Here is a 20,117-nt window from a genome sequence, read left to right as displayed (position 1 = left end):
AAATAAGCCGTTTTTTTTCTTATATAAATGATAGTTAAACAATAATAACACATTTATTTATTTGATCATAATTATAAGTGGTGTGGATGTTGTTATTGTTCATCAGCGATCGAAAGTGTAAGCTTGAGGTTCATGCAATCAATTATAAATAAAGCCCTCAAAAGCGGAATACATAACAATTGTTAAATGTTGTTAATTTTCTTCACTCACTCATTCAGTCACTCAGTCACTCAGTCCACTCAGTCAGTCACTCACTCACTCACTCACTCACTCACGCACTCACTCACTCACCACTCACTCACTCACTCACTCACTCACTCACTCACTCACTCACACTCACCCACTGCACTCGCATCAGCACGCACTCCCTCCCGCCCTCCCTCCCTCCCGCCCGCCCCCCTCCCTCCCCCTCCCTCCCGCCTCTCCTCCCGCCCTCCCTCCCTCCCCCCTCCCTCCCGCCCTCCCTCCCTCCCTCCCTCCTTAATTAGTTCTTAATAATTAATTCATTCATAATTAATTCATTCATTAATTCAGAAGTCATTAATTAATTCATTCATTCATTCATTCATTCATTCATTCATTCATTCATTCATTCATTCATTCATTCATTCATTCATTCATTCATTTATTATTTATTTATTTATTTATTTATTTATTTATTATTTATTTATTTATTTATTTATTATTTATTATTTATTTATTTATTATTTATTATTTATTTATTTATCGTGCAAATTTAACTGTCTTTGCGTGTATGTTCAAATCTCTTTACTAGAGACAAGGATCGATTGATATTTGTAACAATCAAGCATTTTATGATTAATAAAACTATATATTTAATATGTTTTACGCAAGTATTTTGGATTGCTTGTTTTCATGATGATGTTTTGTGCACTGCTGTAACGTACAATGGTTACACGTAATAGCCGATTATATATTTGCCACTAATCGTTAAATACATTACTTGTGTAGCAGTTAAATTCAACAACATTTTGTATTAATAATTCTTAGACATTGTATATTATAATAAAACTGGCTAATATATATACACTTAATCCTGCTTATCCATTTCGGACTAATATGTTCTTTTTTTAAATATGTGACGTATATTATTTAAACAACTGTTTTCTATTTTGGCTTTAAAGTTTGGCTTAAATGACTGCTCAATATGCCAAGAGATGACATAGGGGTTATCATAAATTGTGTTTAATGGCCATATAATCATCTGCCACATGTGGTTTATGCAGGCGCCCCAAGTATAGGTCCCTAATTTTATGACACCATGTTTACTTTGTAGCTGTCTGGACAATAAACGATCATAACATGATAATCGGTTTGAGATGAACGAATTGTAATGTGCAATTTAACACCGGGTTAAACATGATGAAACAAACAGTCTCACAATTGGTGTGAACAATTAAATACCAACAACAACCTTTATTTGCATATATGATAACACAATGCTTTTTGCAACAAAACAGAAAGTTACGCAGTGTGTATAATTATATCAATAAATTGATTCAATAAGAGAATTAATTATGTTAAAAACAACAACAGTATAACAGCAGTAATCAATACAATTATATCTTCAACTGTAACTCGTGGAAATTGTAGATTTATTAAATTATAACAAACATATTCAATGACAAATATCATTTAACATGGCTATATCTTGTTATTAATTATAACTGATTGTCCATATTAATACGCATTACATTAGCAGTTAAAATATATAAGCAAGGTTTATAATGTCTTTTTTTGTATTTACCGACTGCATTAGAATGTCAAATGTATTTAAACGTCATCTATGGTTTTAAATGTTCCTTTCTAATTTCTCAATATAGGGGGCAAACAAGAAGAAAGTGGTACTCGTTTTCTATAGCTTGTCCGTTGCAAAAACTTATATTTTCAAATAAAAACAATAGCTTTTAGCGAGAGAATTTATTTAATGTGTTACATTGTAAGTTTTAAAGACATATTAATGTTCAAATCAGAACTATTTGTTGCGTAAATAAATTCGATATATATATATATATATATATATATATATATATTATATATATATATATATATATATATATATATATATATATATATATATATATGTTGTTTGTTGTCAACATTAATAGTGATTTTTTATTAGATTAAATTAATTCTGAAAGAATATGCATTTCTGAGATTTTTTTTTATCTCAAATGATGTGCTAATTAAGTTAGGAGATCTTTGTGGTTACCACATATACCGAGCCGTTAGATTGAATTCTACTCCCGAGTTCGTTTAAAGTAATAATAACAAATAATACTACAGTATATTCGTTACTAAAATGCATTTACTTGCAAGCTTATGTTTTATTCAGACATAATTTATAATTATATTTGATATAGTGCATGATTATCATTAAGATCGAGGATTATGTTCACCGTCTTTATATGGGCGGAGCTTATACGAATCCCATCTATTTTTGCCAACCTGTGGGCGGAGTATAAACTTTGCAGGTGCGCGTTACATCACTCGTCAACTGATATGATATAATACATAATCGTCACAACACATTATAAATCCAACATACTAGTATCTTAATTACAGTTTCAGTTCGTGCTGTTATAAAATAACTTATAAGCATTGCTATTATAATTGGTAAATATGGAGTGGTCTGTTCGCTTGAGTGCGATGACTTTGCTGTTGATAGTCAACGAGGAAGTGAAAGGCATCATATCTGGACTGAAGGCTTCAAGGAACAGTATTTCACAGCTGAAGGTATGTTGTATAGCTTGATCTCCTAATAACATATTAAAAAAGTTCTGTCACCTTTGCCAAACAAAAGTAAATGAATGATTAAAGTGAGTAAACTACGTTCTATTGGGCCACATTTGTAACTGTAATAGAATTATATACTTGCTGGCTGATCAAATTCAGTTTTATTTGTTCTAGAAATTAAATTATACAATGCTGAACTAATAAAATTTTTATTTGTTCTAGAAATATATTGACATTTTATTATAATACAGTAATATTCCTCCATTGTTTTCAACGATATAATTACGTTTTCTTAGTATGAATAAAAATATTTAAAATCAATATTGAATTTGCTTGATAAATCATACCAGTATATATCACAGTTTGGGTATTGGGTGTAGTGTGGCATGTGTCCGCTTAGGTTAATTAACCACAGATAACGCTGCTTATTAAAATATACATGTATTTAACACCCCAAACCACCGCTTCACACATTCCCTTGTATTTCGCACAATGTACCAAACAGAGCGCACAACGTTCCAAAAGTGGAACTATGAAGAGGGAGCTCATTAAGACATTTGCGCATAATGTCCTACACCCTCCCGGTCCCAATTTAATAAGTTTTTTATCCTGCTATTTTTCCATCTAAGGAAATTATTTAATATGTAACTTATATCATTATTAAGTAAAATATACTTTCATTATAATGTTTTATGTGTGAAATATACATGATTGAATAATCTTTTAAATTTTATTACTTAAATTAGTAATTATATTTTCCTTCTATATCTTACTTCTTTGACTTAAACACGCATGGTTTACTTTTAAAAATGCATGATAATCTCTATCTCTTGTACTTAGCATGTCAGTTTGTTTACTATTGTGTGCCAGCTTAATTTTCGTATATTACTTGAATATGTAGTATTTAATATGTGAATATATTTGTCTATAGTGAAACTTATTATCATGTGGTTTGTTACTAAAAAATATAAGCTTTAGTGTAGAACGTAATGCCAGGGGTCACTCTCTTTCACAGCGGTGAATTAGGGGACGAACGACAAATCTGCTAGGAGAATGGTCAGGGGTTTCGTTTAACTATTCGTGTTGAGTAACCTTTAAGCGACCAATCAATATCTTTGGGACGCCATTTAAAAAAGAGCAATCATGAACTTGTTTAATAAAACATAACATTTGAAATGGATAAAAATCGAAGGAAAGGTAACACTAAATATAACACGTTTTCGCTTGATGCATATTTGAGTAACTTTTTACATTGGGGCGTTCAACCGGGGAAAGACTAAAACAAAATGGTGGAAGATTTATCGATAGAGAATTTTGCTCGTCTCTGACAGTCTGAGTCTGTCTAGATTCTAGTCCAACATGTTTAAAAATATAACTAATAAAGCTACCTTTAATATTGGTAATATTTGGTTCCTTAGAATATAGCCTTTATTAAATCCCTCTAAATTCTTTGCGCGCCCTCAAAATCTGTCCTGGCTGTTGTATTCACAGGGATCTTTAGGTAAAAAATACTCTATTATACTATAGTATATACATATATACAAGGGATACAACTGTCAAATTTTTTGCACAACATCATGGTGTTCATTTTACTTTAGACAATTGCCGAATTTTCAATGCCAGATGTGGTCTGGTAAAATAGATGCTCGTTTTATTATTATTTTTGCATATATAATGCCATCTTCATTTCCCACAACAATATGTATTATTCATACGCACATAAACACTACAGGGTACCATTTAAGTGTTTCTGTTTCCTAAGAATAGATCTATTTGCAGTAAAATAAAAAAGGAATAAATTGTGTCACAAATAAATAAGAACAAGCATTTTGTTTCTTCAAAGATCTATGTAATTATACCACATCTAGAGTTGAATTTTGGCTATTGCTTAAAGGAACACTGATTGTTTTGGTTTTACAAAATACTTTACTAATTTTTGTTGATTTTGAGCGTTATAGAGGGTTAAATATAAAAATAGAGATATACTTATGATGAGCAGATTTAAGACAGTATTTAACTATTAGAGACCGGTGAAATAATGATTTTTTTATATTCTAAATGCTGCTTGGTGATCTTATTCTGTTAAACTAGTACATTGCATTTTGTCAACTTACAATGATATCATGGAATTGCAGGTGCCGGACAGGTTGAGACCCTTGGAGGGAATCACACAAGGGAAGCCCTTCAGGGTCTTCTAAGGCGTGGTCTCGCAACTATAACCACAGTCAAAATGAATATTTATTCAGCCCTGTCAACATGCACAGCCTTGACGGTGGGTTGGCAGCACAATGTTTGCTTGCAGGAGAAGCAAAAGCCTCTAAGCTTCATTGACAAGGTGAGGCTTATGAGACAAGTTCGCCCATCAATGCACATGTCACCAACGGATATGAAGGCTTGGAAAGAAACTCTGTCTTCCATCTTTCATGTGAAGGTATAGTTATTCTTATATAATGGAAGGGTCTGAAATGTGCATTCTCATGCTTATATAGTATGGTTTGACCAAGACACTTTTTAAACAGTTTTTCTTTGAATTATTTAGATTTGAATCAATGAACAGAGGCATCAGTTGGATTGGCATTTGACTACCTGCTAACTTATGAATGACTGTTGAATGATTTGACATTTAATAAATATAAATAAACACCATTTTGATGAAAAGTACTTATGTAGGCATTGACAATATTATAATCTTAACATAGTTGGTGCACATTAAAATTGTCTGCAAAAAGCAATACCAATCCTATGTTTAAAGCAAGCACGTTGAGAGACTTTATAATAGTTTAACCCTTGGCGGGCGGCATCCACAGCAGTGTCCGCTCTCTAATTGAAATAGTTTTCATCCGATCTTCACCAAACTTGGTCAGAAGTTGTGTCTAGACAATATCTAGGTCAAGTTCGAATATGGGTCATGTCGGGTCAAAAAATAGGTCACCGGGTCACTTAGTGCATTTCAAGGATTAAGCATGATGTCCGCTCTCTAATTGAAGTAGTTTTCATCTGATCTTCACCAAATTTAGTCAGAAGTTGTGTCTAGATGATATGCAAGTCAAGTTCGGATATGGGTCATGCTGGGTCAAAAATGAGGTCACAAGGTCACATAGTGCATTTCATGTGTATGGTGTCCGCTCTCTTATTGAAGTAGTTTTCATCTGATCTTCATCAAATTTAGTCAGATGTTGCATCTAAATGATATCTAGGTCAAGTTCAAAAAAGGGTCATGCCGGGTCAATAAATAGGTCTAGAGGTCACTTACTGCATTTCAAGCATTGAGCATGGTGACCAAAACCTACAAACGGGCGTATCTTGTGACAGTTTGGCACTCTTGTTCAAATTTGACTTTTCTGCTATCCAATTGTGTACAATATTTGGAGTAATATAATGGGCATTGTTCACTGTTGAAAGAATTAACAGGTCAAAAGAGTTAGTTAAAATGTGGTTACTGACCAACTATCTGCAACTCATCTTGCTACCAGTTGTTTATAAAAAAAATATATCCAATATTTTACATTGGACAGTCCTCTAAGGTGATTATGCAAAGCGTTATTATTTATAGTTTTGTATACTGAATGGTTATCATTATTCATGATTTACAGGACATCAGAAGATTCCAGAATTCGTATGGACTGCATATTAAGATGGCTCGGCTTGAACAGAGAGTTTGGGCCATTGTGGAGGAAGTTTCGGGTGATTCAGTGAAGATCACTGAAAAATTCTTCAGACCACTCTTGAAAATTCAATCAACCGAGGATATTGAGTCGTGTCTGAACATTCTGCGAAGCAAAGGATTAGCTGAATATAACAACAAAATGTAAGAATTAATTGTGAATTTACAAAACTGTAACAGACTTTAAAATTTTCATCGTATTTCTTATAACGCAAGTGGGAGTGGTGTCATGGGAACAAGCTTATTTATTTATCAATTGATGATTTTCAGGCATAATTTTGTCAGACCTGCCTTGTGTGATCTTGACATATTTGTCACAATGATTGTTTGATGTTTTTTGTGCTGTTAATCCGGACAATGCTTGTCTAGAGAGCTACTCTGTCATTAGTAGGCACAATATGAAATAATTTGACAGTGGCTTTGTCAAAAATCAACCAAATTTACTGCATTTTATTTAAACTCAATGTCTTTAGCTGAAGGGTATCATCTTATTTGAATTATTATAGGAAAGAATGTAAATGTGAATATTAATTTTTTTAAAGAAATAATAGACTGGTAGGCATTAGTTATTGCAGTAATGATGCAAAGACATTAAACCCTTACGGTGCTGCATGAGTGGCTTGATTGCAACAACAGAACAACACACTGTTTGTGTAACCCAAATTAAGAACAATTCATTGTTGATTATTTAAATACTTACCGGTTGTATTTATAATTAACCTGTATTTCAAGGTAATAAATGAGAACTTTTATATAAGCCCCCATCCTCCATTTCAGCGGATTAAATATATACATGAATATGCCATTACAATTTAAATAAAATGTTGGGTTATTTATAAACCTACTTTCAAAGCATTCAAAGCCGTAAGTGTTTTGTTGCAGAATCAACCACAAAACTTCCTAATATGTCAATAGCAAAGAAGTTGCCATGGTAGAATTAAAAATAATGATTTTTTTTTGTGCGAGTTATGAATACTACTAATTCTAATTTGGGACAGGTGCTCAAACGCTTTTACAGTACTATGTACTGTGTATGTAAGTTTTTTCTTACATTGCTTGATTGGTTAACCCCAAACAGTGTTTTAATAAGTATTTTCTCTGTATGTCCTTTATGTACCTTTTAAAAAAGGGGTTGTTATATTTGCTCTGTTTTCATTTTTATAATTTCACAAGCATGTTGAGGCACCTGTGTCGCGGGACATTTTAAAGCCCAGGGGTTTTTATCTTACTTTGGGGAAAGGGCCTGGCCTTTTTTGAGGGGAAAAATAATCGTGCGAAATGCTGAATTTGGGGGAAAAATCACGCAAAACACCGGATTTTGGCGGAAATAAGGAAAGTCTTAAATAATCAATTTAACATATTTTGCTGTTTTTATAACAAATTCAAGGCAACAGATAATTTAATTATGCAATATGTTTTAATTTCTACACTGGATCAGGTTAACTTATGAATTTAAAGTTTAAAAAAAAATAAAAATTTAAGGGAAAAAAATCAAGTCTGGGGGAAAATTTGCCTGCTGAGGGGAAAAAAAATCCGAGGGGAAAGGGCCATTTTACCGTGGGTCCCAAAGAAAGAAAAAAAGCCCTGAAGCCACAGACAATGTAAAACATGTTGGTGTTGTATATATTTGAAGTTAATTTTTGAATATTTTTTAGAAAGGAATTTTTGGGATCCAGACCACTTACAAAAAAAAGAAAGCAAACTGACCTGGAAGATGATGCCAATGAGGAATGTTCAAACACTTCTGAGGGACTCCTTGTAAGTTAATTAATTTCCTTTTTTGTGTAACAGAAACATGAGCAATTAAATAAATAAATAATGCAAGTATTAAGAAAGGCCTTGTGTTTGATTGGAAATCAGGTAAATGATGTTAAAATGAAAAAGTATTTGATCTTTTAAATAGCCTGAAAAAGCATTTTGAGAACATTACCTGTGAAATTGGGAAGTTGTGCTTCAGTTTTCCTTGTGAGAATAAAAAAAGTTTTTTTGCATGGCAAAAAAAAAAAAAATTCAGAATTTTTTTTTTGGGGGGAACATGAAACTACTATTAAAATCGGCAGAAAAAGGGTCTGCTCATAGATCAATATATTAACTTGTACTTCTAGGAGAAGTACAGCAAGGTAGTTGATGAGCTTCAAATGATGAAGGACAAATGTTCCAAACTGGAAACGGAAAACTCAGAATTGAGGCGTCAACTGACAGAGCGTAAGTGCATATATTTCTAATAATATTCTTGAACACTTAATGAATGGATCTTTTTTATAAATGATAACTATTTCTTGACTTACAGAGTTTAGAATAATTCACAAAAACTGGTTTAAGACCACTTTGAGTGAACACACATCTTCTTATGCCAACCCCATTAATTTGCCTAATATTTCAATGTTTTTAAACCTGAATATGCAGTTTTAGTTATTAGGCATAGACACAAATGTCCAGGCTTCAAGTACCAAATAACCTCATAAAGACCCTGTTTGAGACACCAGTGACAGTTGATCAGATATAAGTTGACATACATTGACACTTGATCAAAAGTGAGTTATCCTGATTTATATGTAATAAATATTTTTATGCACCCCTTCGGAGAAGAGGGGGAATATTGTTTTGCACATGTCAGTCGGTCTGTTTGTTGGTCGGTTTGTCGGTCCATCTGGCAGAGGACCCCTATTGTTTTCAGGTCACTAGGTCAAGGTCACAGTGGTTCGGGATGATAACTCAAGAATGCTTAGGCCTTGATCATGAAACTTCATTGGTACATTGATCATGACTGGCAGATGACCGGTATTGATTTTAAGGTCACTAGGTCAAAGTTAAAGGTCACAATGGCCTGGCTGCCACTACAATGAACTGCCCATTTGGAGAGCATGCGTGTTTTACAAACAGCACTTGTTTTTACATGTTCTGTAATATATTTCTATTAAATTTTTCTGGTTATTCAATTGTCAAGTTAATGCTAATAGAAGTATTCTTTCCCACAATTATCCTAAGATTTAGACATAAACAACAGTTTTCACAATTTATCTACCGTTTACTGTTTATTCACCCATTGAAATACATAATTTGGGTATAATTTTAAAAAATGTGCTAAAATGATGACGACACGGTGGTCTGCTCAACTTGTCACCTGTCCCAAATAAAACCATGAATAGTTGTACTATCAAGATGATCATTTTTTATGGTCCATTTCTCAGAGACTGTCAAAGACATTTGGTTCAACTTAGGTATTCATGTTTACCAATTAAAAATGCATCTCAGTTCTCAAGGGCAAATAAGCCTAAATTGAATCATTAGGGCTATGAATTAGCGAGAGTCCAGTAGCCATGGGCCCTAAAACTTGAGCTGGGCTCATAAAGATAAGAACACACTTGGGAGAATGGGTTAAAGTTTTAGTTTTATAACCTGTTCTCATAATTATGGCCCATTTTCATGTTGTAAATTTCATTGTTTATTGACCCTATTGTTGAGGACAATTTCTATAAAAAATGGAAATAGATATTTGGTCATAGTCAAGTATTCTTGTTTATTGTCACAAAGTGAACATATATATCAATGGCAGATAAACCTTGATATTATTTTGCTAAATGTGTGCCCCATTTTGAACATTGAGTGTTGGAGTGTCACTGGTAACATTTACTTTACATGGACAGTTAACCGTAATACTATTACTAATGATTTCCTCTTCTCTACCCAACACTCGGACAAGTGGATGACACTGTCTGCAGATGGCTCATGGTTGGTAGTTCATCAATTCAGTTCAGGGTCTTTTATTCTATCTGAAAACAGATTGCTCGAAGTCCAAGGAAAATTCATCAAAGGACAAAGAAATTGAAGCATTCTGGAGATTTGAAGACGGACGAGAGGAATGGTTGCCGGCCAAATTGATCCGAAAATATGCTAACGGTAATTTTAAACATAATAAAATATTTTACGAATAATGTACAATTTTCAAGTGAGATGAACAAAATCCCATATGATACTGACCATGTACAAAATTAAGCTTTAATTACTGTGAATAAATTATCAGTTGTAAGTTCCCTACCGGTATGCCCAGAGGGAACTATAGGATATATCAAAACAACACTGACAATGTTGCTGACAATTTTGTAATGGTATTTTGACCAGTAGGGGAATTTTGCATTGCATGCAATGATAATCTTGTTTATATTGTGAAACTCAACATATAAACCCTTTTTTCTGTTCTTGTCTGTTTGTCAAAAGCTGACAGCATGCATATTTTCAACTAGTAAAGTGACTGTTAGTTTTAAAAACACCTTGCTTGAAAGGTACACTTTTAGAATCATAGTGAAATATATATATATATATATATTACATAACTTTATTAATAACTAACTGCTTTATTATACCCCACCACAGGCGTTTGGTATTGCAGTAATGTCTGTCACACTTTTTTGTTGTGCAACTCCTTATTCATTTCTCATTCATTAAACATAAAAATACAGAATGATTATCATCAAGAACTGCCACTCATATCGTGAGGGTTGGCGATTGAAATTAATTAAAGAGAGTTATTATTTTGTGTAGATTTTATGTTACTTATCCATATTGCTGTACAATTTATTCATAAGCAGTGAATTGTACCATTTCAACTTAAACAGATATTCATGAATTGCTGTAGTCCATCTTGTTTTGGCAATTTTTTCCCGTTCACTCATTGAACCTATAGCAGGGATTTGTCTGTCAGACACCCTTTAATTATGTAAGTGACAATTTAAACATGCAAAGACATTTCACATCACACAACAACTGTGTTTGATATTTCAAATTGACAATCATATTGGTTATTTCTGGCTATGAAAACATGAATGGTATATTTATGCAGTTTCTTTATATATCCCATTGTGAGTACCAAACTATAGTTTTCCAGCAAAACATTGTACATTTAACTCTGCAGTATCAATTGCTATGAGTACTAATGCTATAATTTAAAAGACATAATTAATAACCATATGATTATCATATCGCCTGGCTGTATAACAGCATTCAAATTCTTACATTTCAAGATGTCTTTTATTCAGGAGAGTGTTCAGTCCAGTACTCTGATGGAGTTAGTAGAGTGAGGTCCTCATGGGTGAGAGAGGTGGGACAGATGTAAGGTCATCCTATTGCCACATCTAGAAGCTATACCTATTTTCTCAAGACTAAAAATGTCGTGAACTTAAAATAAATGTTGTTATCAATATATGCAACCAGAGTACATATTAAGGCACTTCATGTTATTTTTCTGAATGATTGAAGTCAGGTTTCTCATACTAAGACATTTCCCTGTCAAGTTATGGAATTAACTTAAATTTTATGGTGTGAAATTTCTGTTTTATAAAAAAATGCATAGATAATTTTAATCAAATTGTGAGACTGATAGCTTCATTTTTTTTTATCAAATCATGCAAATGATTGCCCTTTTTATACGCCCGTATAAAATACGGGACGTATTATGTGAAACCCCTTGGCGGCGGGCGGCGGGCGGCGGGCGGAAGGCATCACTTTGTCCGGACTCTAATTCAAATTGTATTCATCCGATCTTCACCAAACTTGGTCAGCAGTTGCATCTAGTTGATATCTAGGCCAAGTTCGAATATGGGTCATGCCGGGTCAAAAACTAGGTCATAGGGTCAATAAGTGCATTTTCAAAGGGGCCACTTTGTCCGGACTCTATTTCAAATTGTATTCATCCGATCTTCACCAAACTTGGTCAGCAGTTGCATCTAGTTGATATATAGGCCAAGTTCGAATATGGGTCATGCCGGGTCAAAAACTAGGTCATAGGGTCAATTAGTGCATTTTCAACGGCGCCACTTTGTCCGGACTCTAATTCAAATTGTATTCATCCGATCTTCACCAAACTTGGTCAGTAGTTGCATCTAGTTGATATCTAGGTCAAGTTCGAATATGGGTCATGCCGGGTCAAAAACTAGGTCACAAGGTTACTTAGTGCATTTCAAGCATTTAGCATGGTGTCCGCTCTCTAATTGAAGTAGTTTGCATCTGATCATCACCTAATTTGGTCAGAAGTTGAGTCTAGATGATATGTAGATCAAATTCGAATATGGGTCATGCCGGGTCAAAAACGAGGTCACGATCGGACACATAATGAATTTCAAGCATTTAGCATGGTGCCCGCTCTCTAATTGAAGTAGTTTTCATTTGATCTTCACCAAATTTAGTCAGATGTTACATCTAAATGATATCTAGGTCAAGTTCAAATATGGGTCATGCCGGGTCAATAACTAGGTCTCGAGGTCACTTAGTGCATTTCAAGCATTAAGCATGGTGTCCAAAACCTCCGAACGGGCGTATCTTGTGACAGTTTGGCACTCTTGTTTTGAAGTAAAAAAAAAACAACATGAATTTTACATCACACTGATGATCATATTTCAAGTGTAAGCATTATTCTACATCTTTTTCTTCAGTTTAATGTTGGAATTGAATATTCCCTAATCAACAATTTGATTCTCTTTACTGCACTTTTGTTTATGTGCATTATCCAAAGAATGTTTGAATTCCATTTTGAAATGCTTGATGAGAACTTGTCTTTTCACTTAGGTATATGCTTTTTTCATTATTGGTTTTGTTCAGTGGTGGTGGTCATATTCTTCTTATGTCATTTCGGTCAGTAGAATATGGGACTTGTATATAACAGTTTATATGTTAGAATGGTTTATGAGATTATTTTAAATAAAACTATTTTTGAATTTCTTTCGCTATATAAACAAAAGTTAATTAAAGAGATTTCACGTTTCTTACTGTTGCAATCAATTTAATATCTTAAAATAACCTGAGATCTTTTGGGAAACTAGACAGAAAATAAGTTCTAATGGTGAACAATTCGTATTCAGTCAGCCTTTGTAAGCCATTGTAACTGTGAATGTGTTCATGTGCATTATTCTAACATTTTTTCGATTTCGGTTTAGAAATGCTTTGTATGAACTTGTCTTCATTTTAATATGCTGAATTAAAATTGATTTTGTTAATTTGTGATTACCAATGTTTTATTTTGTATGTCCTATATGATGTTTGAGTATTTCAGAGAAACAATAAAGTTCTGCCCTTACAATACATACTAAAATTGTGACAGAATTGTTTAGTAATGAAAATACAAATTGCAGCAATTGCACCTGTTAAAGAACTTTGAATGGTTATACATGTAATAGCGGTAAAGATTGTTTTATTTAAATATTTAATTTTTCATAATGACTTCACATGTTAAAAAAAAATGTTTAGCATTTTTTAATACTAGTATATTTTGAGAACTAATTTAAGTGTGACATAAATAATATGGAATCATTCCCACTATTTAATATATATTTTCTGACCTGCTGACTGGTGGATTGAGTACATATTAGTATACTGGTATTGTTTTTTATTTTGAAAATTTCACTGATTGAAAATTTACACAACATTTTGTGTGTTCTGTATTTACTATGCCCCCCTTCGAAGAAGAGGGGGTATATTGCTTTGCACATGTCGGTCTGTCGGTCGGTTTGTCCATCAGGTGGTTTCCAGATGATAACTCAAGAACGCTTGGGCCTATGATCATGAAACTTCATAGGTACATTGATCATGACTCGCAGATGACCCCCATTGATTTTGAGGTCACTAGATCAAAGGTCAAGATCACGGTGACCTGAAATAGTAAAATGGTTTCCGTATGGTAACTCAAGAACGCTTAGGCCTAGGATCATGAAACTTGATATGTAGATTGATCATAACTCGCAGATGACCCCTATTAATATGCAGGTCACTAGGTCATAGGTCAAGGTCACAGTGACCCGAAATAGTAAAATGGTTTCCGGATGATAACTCAAGAACGCTTATGCCTAGGAACATTGAAACTTCGTAGGTAGATTGATAATGGCTGGCAGATGACCCCTATTGATTTTCAGGTCACTAGGTCAAAGGTCAAGGTCACGGTGACCCGAAATAGGAAAATGGTTTCCGTATGATAACTCAAGAACGCTTATGCCTAGGATCATGAAACTTGATAGGTAGATTGATCATGACTCGCAGTTGACCCTTATTGATTTTCAGGTCACTATATCAAAGGTCAAGGTCACGGGGACCTGAAATAGTAAAATGGTTTCCGGATGATAACTCAAGAACGCTAATGGCTACGATCATGAAACTTCATAGGTACATTGATCATGACTTGCAGATGACCCCTATTGATTTTGAGGTCAAAGGTCAAGGTCATGGTGACCCGAAATAGTAAAATGGTTTCCGGATGATAACTCAAGAAGGCTTATGCCTAGGATCATGAAACTTCATAGGTGCACTGATCATGACTCGCAGATGACCCCGTTCGATTTTGAGGTCACTTGGTCAAAGGTCAAGTTCACGGTGACCCGAAATAGTAAAATGTTTTTCGGATGATAACTGAAGAACGCTTATTCCTAGGAACATGAAACTTGATAGGTAGATTGATCATGACTTGCAGATGACCCCTACTGATTCTCAGGCCACTAGGTCAAAGGTCAATTTCACGGTGACCCGAAATAGTAAAATGGTGTCCGGATGATAAATCAAGAACGCTTATGGCTAGGATCATGAAACTTCATAAGTACATTGATCATGACTTGCAAATGACCCCTATTGATTTTCAGGTCACTAGGTCAAAGGTCAAGGTCACAGTTACAAAAAACATATTCACACAATGGCTGTCACTACAACGGAGAGCCCATATGGGGGGCATGCATGTTTTACAAACAGCCCTTGTTATGACTTGTTTTATAATTTGCTAATAATTTAAGAACTTATACATTTAAAAGTGGTTTACCTTCCTTTTTTTCAGTGTGATTTTTTCTGTGTGATTATGCATTTCTGGAAGTTTGTACCGCCGGCGTAACATTTTTAAACAATTATCTGTCATTGTGTTTATGATCCTCTGAGAGTTTGTACCGCCAGCGTAACATTTTCAAAGAATGATCTGTTGTGATTATGAACCTTTGGGAGGTTGTACCGCCAGCGTAACATTTTCAGTTAAATTTTAAGGGTTATATCATTTTGTGTGTTCTGTATTTACATTACTTGTATAATTTACTATTAAATTAAGAACTTAAACATTTAAAAGTGGTTTGTGCGATTTTTACTATTGGTACCTTAGGGAGTTTTGTACCGCCGGCGTAACATTTTCAAGAATTATCTGTTGTTATTATGATCCTCTGAGAGTTTGTACCGCCAGCGTAACATTTTCAAAGAATTATCTGTTGTGATTATGAACCTAAGAACTTAAACATTTAAAAGTGGTTTATCTTCCTTTTTTTCAGTGTGATTTTTTCTGTGTGATTATGCATTTTTGGAAGTTTGTACCGCCGGCGTAACATTTTTAAACAATTATCTGTCATTGTGTACTTTTTGAGAGTTTGTACCGCCAGCGTAACATTTTCAAAGAATTATCTGTTGTGATTATGAACATTTATGAGGTTGTACCGCCAGCGTAACATTTTCAGTTACATTTTAAGGGTTATATCATTGTGTGTGTTCTGTACTTACATTACTTGTATAATTTACTATTAAATTAAGAACTTAAACATTTAAAAGTGGTTTGTGTGATTTTTACTATTGGTACCTTAGGGAGTTTGTACCGCCGGCGTAACATTTTGATTATGATCCTCTGAGAGTTTGTACCGCCAGCGTAACATTTTCAAAGAATTATCTGTTGTGATTATGAACCTAAGAACTTGAACATTTAAAAGTGGTTTATCTTCCTTTTTTTCAGTGTGATTTTTACTGTGTGATTATACCTTGCTGGAATTTGGTACCGCCGGCGTAACATTTTCAAACAATTATCTGTCTATGTGATTATGAACCTTAGGGAGTTTGTACTGCCGGCGTAACATTTTCAAAGAATATTCAGTTTTTATTTTGAACCTTTGGGAGGTTGTACCGCCAGCATAACATTTAAGTTTCAGTTCAATTTTCCTGTCTGAATGTAAGATGGGTTGTACTGTCAGCGTAAATTTTTTTTAATTTCTTATAAAAAGTGAGAAAAATGTGGGTTTTTTTAAAAGAAATTTCCTTTAAAATGACCATTTTAAAAGGGATTCTGTGGAAAATCCCTTTTTAAAATATAATCAATTTGTGGTGATAATATATCTAAACTTTCGATGAAATAATCGTTTAACAAATAGTCACAGCCACACGATTTATTACGTTTAAGCCGATTAACTGCCTTATCGATTTCGTCAGTGCTAATTGGGGACTATCTAGTTCTTCAAATCTGCCGTTATCAATGTTAAAATTATAAGAACTGCAAACGTGTTCTGCTTGGATATGATCTACGTGTTTTAAATCGTTCTGGAATGAGTAAATTTGTTTTATAAAAATCATCAATGGACAACGAATCACTTATGCTGGTTTTATTTTTACTAAAAAGCTTCCAAAAATCTCTAGGCTTTGAGTGTCTAAGACTAACGTTTTCTTTTAATTGTTTGCTTTTATGTTGCTGACATTTCGATTTAACAGTACGTTTATACAATGTTTTCTTATTTATCATAAGCACTCTATCGATATCAGATCTGCTTTTATTGTATTCCATTAGAGCTTTAAAATAGACAGATTTTGCTAGACGGCAGTCGTTATCGAACCACTCTGCTTTCTTAAAGAATGTATTTTTAGAGTTAGATTTCCCACTTTTTACAGTCTTAGAAAATAAAGCCTCACCAGCTTCGTTTAATATTTTCGAAAAAAAAAATCTCCACACATAATTACACATGATATTGAATGCTAAAGGGCAGTGATCTGACCATTCTGAGTGATATTCAACATTAAAATGTGTTATAAGATTAAAATTTCCACCGCGTAGTAACAAGTAATCAATAACACTTAAACCACGTGAATTCATGAAAGTAAAAGCGCCGAAATAATCATGGCTAAGTCTGCCGTTAGCTATTCTCAATGAGAGCTATTTGCACATGTCAAGAAGCTTCGTACCAAAACAGTAAGTTTGCGAATCCATTGAATTTCGTGGAAGTTGAGAATCACTTATGTATGACTGGTCAGTTAAAAGATTAACTGTGCGATCACATACAATAAAGTCTCGCTTAATTTCTACTCGAGCGTTCAAATCGCCAGCTATAAAAACTCTACCATTTGTTTGAAAATGATTAATTCCATTTTGAAAGATATCAAATAAATTGACATTCAAAATATTATAAATAGGGGAATTCTCAGGCCAGATATGAACACTAGCCAGAAACAAGTCTTCTGTTAGATTAAAATAAAGCTTATCTAATTTAAGCCACACAATTGCATTTTGGTGATTTTTAACAATAGATTTTCCCTTCGCAATAGATTGCTTAATATCAATTGCTATTCCGCCACTGGAGCGTTTTGATTTTTTGTTCTGAATTTTCCTGTTAAAAAGGTAACATTTATAGCCATCAATGTCATAACAAGTTGAGTTATTAGCCCATGTTTCATAAAACAAAATAATATCAAATTTACGAATGTAGTTTAAGAAGTCTTCATCGTTAATTTATATATGAGTAAGTCCTTGAACGTTCCAAGAAAGAACTTTTATTTCAGCCTCCGGAAGTCCCTACTTTCTGCTACTGCTGCTGTTGTTGCTTGAGAAACTGTCAGGAAGCACCGGAATACCTTCTATGTACAGTTTGTCGTAGCTTAACCATGCCTTCTTGCCACCAGCACGTGCTTTCCGCAAGGCCTGCATCAAGCTTCTGCGCCGGTCGGCAACGTCCTTTGGAAACTGCTCACTGACGTAGAAATTGGTTCCTTTAAGGTTCCAACTTGATTTCCGCACGCGTTCTCTGTCCTTGAACAGTGAGAATTTTGCAACTATTGGACGAGGATGTGGTTGGTTACCGCGTTGCCTAACACTAATACGATGTACTCTCTCAATATTAATACACTTGACAGCATCCTGGGGTATTTTCAGGTTTTCTACTATGAAAGAGCGCAGTAGACGTTCCGTATAGTCAGGCTTTTCGGACGGGCTTTCATTGATGCCGGAGAATATTAAATTATTCCGCATTGACTGCGCTTGCATGTAATGTAAGGTCTCTGATAATTCGGACTTTTCTTGCTGCAGTTTTGAAATGGCGCTCTGTGACTCTGCCAAAGCGAACTCAAGCGACGAAACCTTTTTTCGCAATCTTGATAAGCTTTTCGCTCTGAATTTTGTTATTTTCTTGCACAACATTCCACAGCTTGCAAAGTTCAGATTCTACGCCGTTGTTTCAAGTGTATCTAGTGTTTCCAACGTTTTAGTTATACTTGAACATTTATTGTTCATAGCCTGCTCCATGGATCTCAGGAAACTCATAATCTCTGAGTTGGAGGGTTGACTGACCTGTGATAGGGTACTTCCCTCGGCTCCATTTCCGGTCTCCCCTTCACTTGGTACGAACACTGAGTAATCCATCCCGGATTCACTGAATAACACGGAAGGAGCACCGTGGATAGCGTCACTAACACTGAAATTAGCGTTGCACGTTTCACTCAACACACCGTTTGTTAAATCATTTGTTCCCCCAGAACTGCACTTGTTTTTTGCAACTTTGTTTTGTCCCTTGCTACTATTGGATTTATTACTACCGTTACTGCTGTTTTTACGTTTGCGTGTTTTTCCCATGGACGGTTCACACGGATAAGCTTATGATTGTAATATAATGTTCTAATTCAATCGGTTTTACGATATTTCGATGTTTTTCGTGCTCATCTCTACAATTGTCACGATTCAACCATCCACCATGGCCGCGTATTTGTAGTGGGAGGGGTAATCCGTTTGTTAATAACTCGTTTTTATAACCATAAGAACGCAACTAAACTTTTTTCACTAGTAATAAACGTCAATATGTTGATATATCTCACTATAGATCCACATTTACTACACTTTGATTAAGTATTATTGTTAATATTTTCAAGTTTAGTAAAAATTAAGACTGCTTGAAAAAACGATTCGCGCCAACCACTCCATCAGTGTCCAAATTGTTCTATTTTGAGACAATACTAACCTATTTAACACATATTGTTTTGTTTTTTTAATTTAATATTGAAATTAACATTGCAGAAAAAGTGTCGATATTGCCTGTATTCGTCCATATCCGCACTTTTCTGTCATATACGCGGATATGAGTCATATCCGCATTTTAGACGGACCGCTTTTTACCCGATAACTACCCGAATGGGAGACAACTCCCTTATAGAGGTATTCCACTACGACCCGATTCCCCACGATTTGTCCCGATTTCCAATATTTTGTGGTCGGGGACATTCGTTACTCAATCGGCGTAGGTCCTATCTCATTCGCAGCTAGTCGCGGGCGAGTCGTGAGCTCCCAAAAAATCGTGGCCAGTTTTTAAACGTGTTTGACTCGTAACAGTGTCGTAGTGCGTTCTTGGGCGTCGTAATGGAATCTTACGTAATTCGTGACTCAATCGGGGAATCGGTGATCACGTGATCTGTCTACGAATCATTTACGACTTTGTCAAGCCTCTCAAGAGTTCACCCCGATTGAGTTGCGAGCCTGCTTAGATTCTCGCGATTTAGTTACGAAACAGTTACGATTTTGTAAAGAATGATAAAGAAATAATATTTTTCCATCATGTTTTGTTGTCTAATAATCCACAGTAAGGAGTATAGATGCGTAGGAATTAAATCATGAATGCGAAGCACGAGTGCTTTGATAACATGAATCTATACTTCTTACTGTGGGTTATTC

At 34.4% G+C, this 20,117-nt stretch overlaps 2 protein-coding genes and 1 long non-coding RNA gene across 3 annotated transcripts; 1 reads left to right on the top strand and 2 right to left on the bottom strand.

Moving 5' to 3' along the window:
* Positions 1-2,319: 2,319 nt before the first annotated feature.
* LOC127848157 (uncharacterized) lies at positions 2,320-4,978 on the bottom strand. The gene is made up of 3 exons (XR_008034388.1): positions 4,872-4,978; positions 4,146-4,252; positions 2,320-2,779 (listed from the first exon to the last, which is right to left on the bottom strand). It is a non-coding gene; the product is annotated as an uncharacterized LOC127848157 (long non-coding RNA).
* On the top strand, positions 3,832-15,975 carry LOC127848154 (uncharacterized). The gene is made up of 7 exons (XM_052380454.1): positions 3,832-3,954; positions 4,893-5,188; positions 6,351-6,565; positions 8,077-8,179; positions 8,527-8,626; positions 10,205-10,321; positions 11,458-15,975. Exons 1-7 carry the CDS (start codon positions 3,933-3,935, stop codon positions 11,532-11,534), a joined length of 930 nt encoding a protein of 309 aa, XP_052236414.1. The 5' UTR covers positions 3,832-3,932; the 3' UTR covers positions 11,535-15,975.
* A 2,000-nt stretch (positions 15,976-17,975) lies between these two features.
* Positions 17,976-18,818, bottom strand: LOC127849226 (uncharacterized). Its single transcript, XM_052381945.1, has 2 exons — positions 18,671-18,818; positions 17,976-18,508 (listed from the first exon to the last, which is right to left on the bottom strand). The coding sequence occupies exons 1-2, from the start codon at positions 18,816-18,818 to the stop codon at positions 17,976-17,978; spliced, it is 681 nt and encodes a 226-aa protein (XP_052237905.1).
* Positions 18,819-20,117: the final 1,299 nt, after the last annotated feature.

The sequence above is a fragment of the Dreissena polymorpha genome, chromosome 10 (genome assembly GCF_020536995.1).
Source record: "Dreissena polymorpha isolate Duluth1 chromosome 10, UMN_Dpol_1.0, whole genome shotgun sequence".
Taxonomy (NCBI): Eukaryota; Metazoa; Mollusca; class Bivalvia; order Myida; family Dreissenidae; genus Dreissena; species Dreissena polymorpha.
This window is presented reverse-complemented; position numbering and strand designations above follow the sequence as displayed.

Bases quoted from the DNA above. Each gene is read 5' to 3' on its own strand.
- LOC127848154 (XM_052380454.1), top strand. From the start codon at position 3,933: ATGGATAAAAATCGAAGGAAAG. The intron at 5,189-6,350 runs GTATAGTTATTC...CATGATTTACAG, and splicing joins CTTCCATCTTTCATGTGAAG to GACATCAGAAGATTCCAGAA. The intron at 8,627-10,204 runs GTAAGTGCATAT...ATCTGAAAACAG, and splicing joins GAGGCGTCAACTGACAGAGC to ATTGCTCGAAGTCCAAGGAA.
- LOC127849226 (XM_052381945.1), bottom strand. From the start codon at position 18,818: ATGGATTACTCAGTGTTCGTACCAAGTGAAGGGGAGACCGGAAATGGA. The intron at 18,509-18,670 runs GTATAACTAAAA...TCGCTTTGGCAG, and splicing joins TATGAACAATAAATGTTCAA to AGTCACAGAGCGCCATTTCA.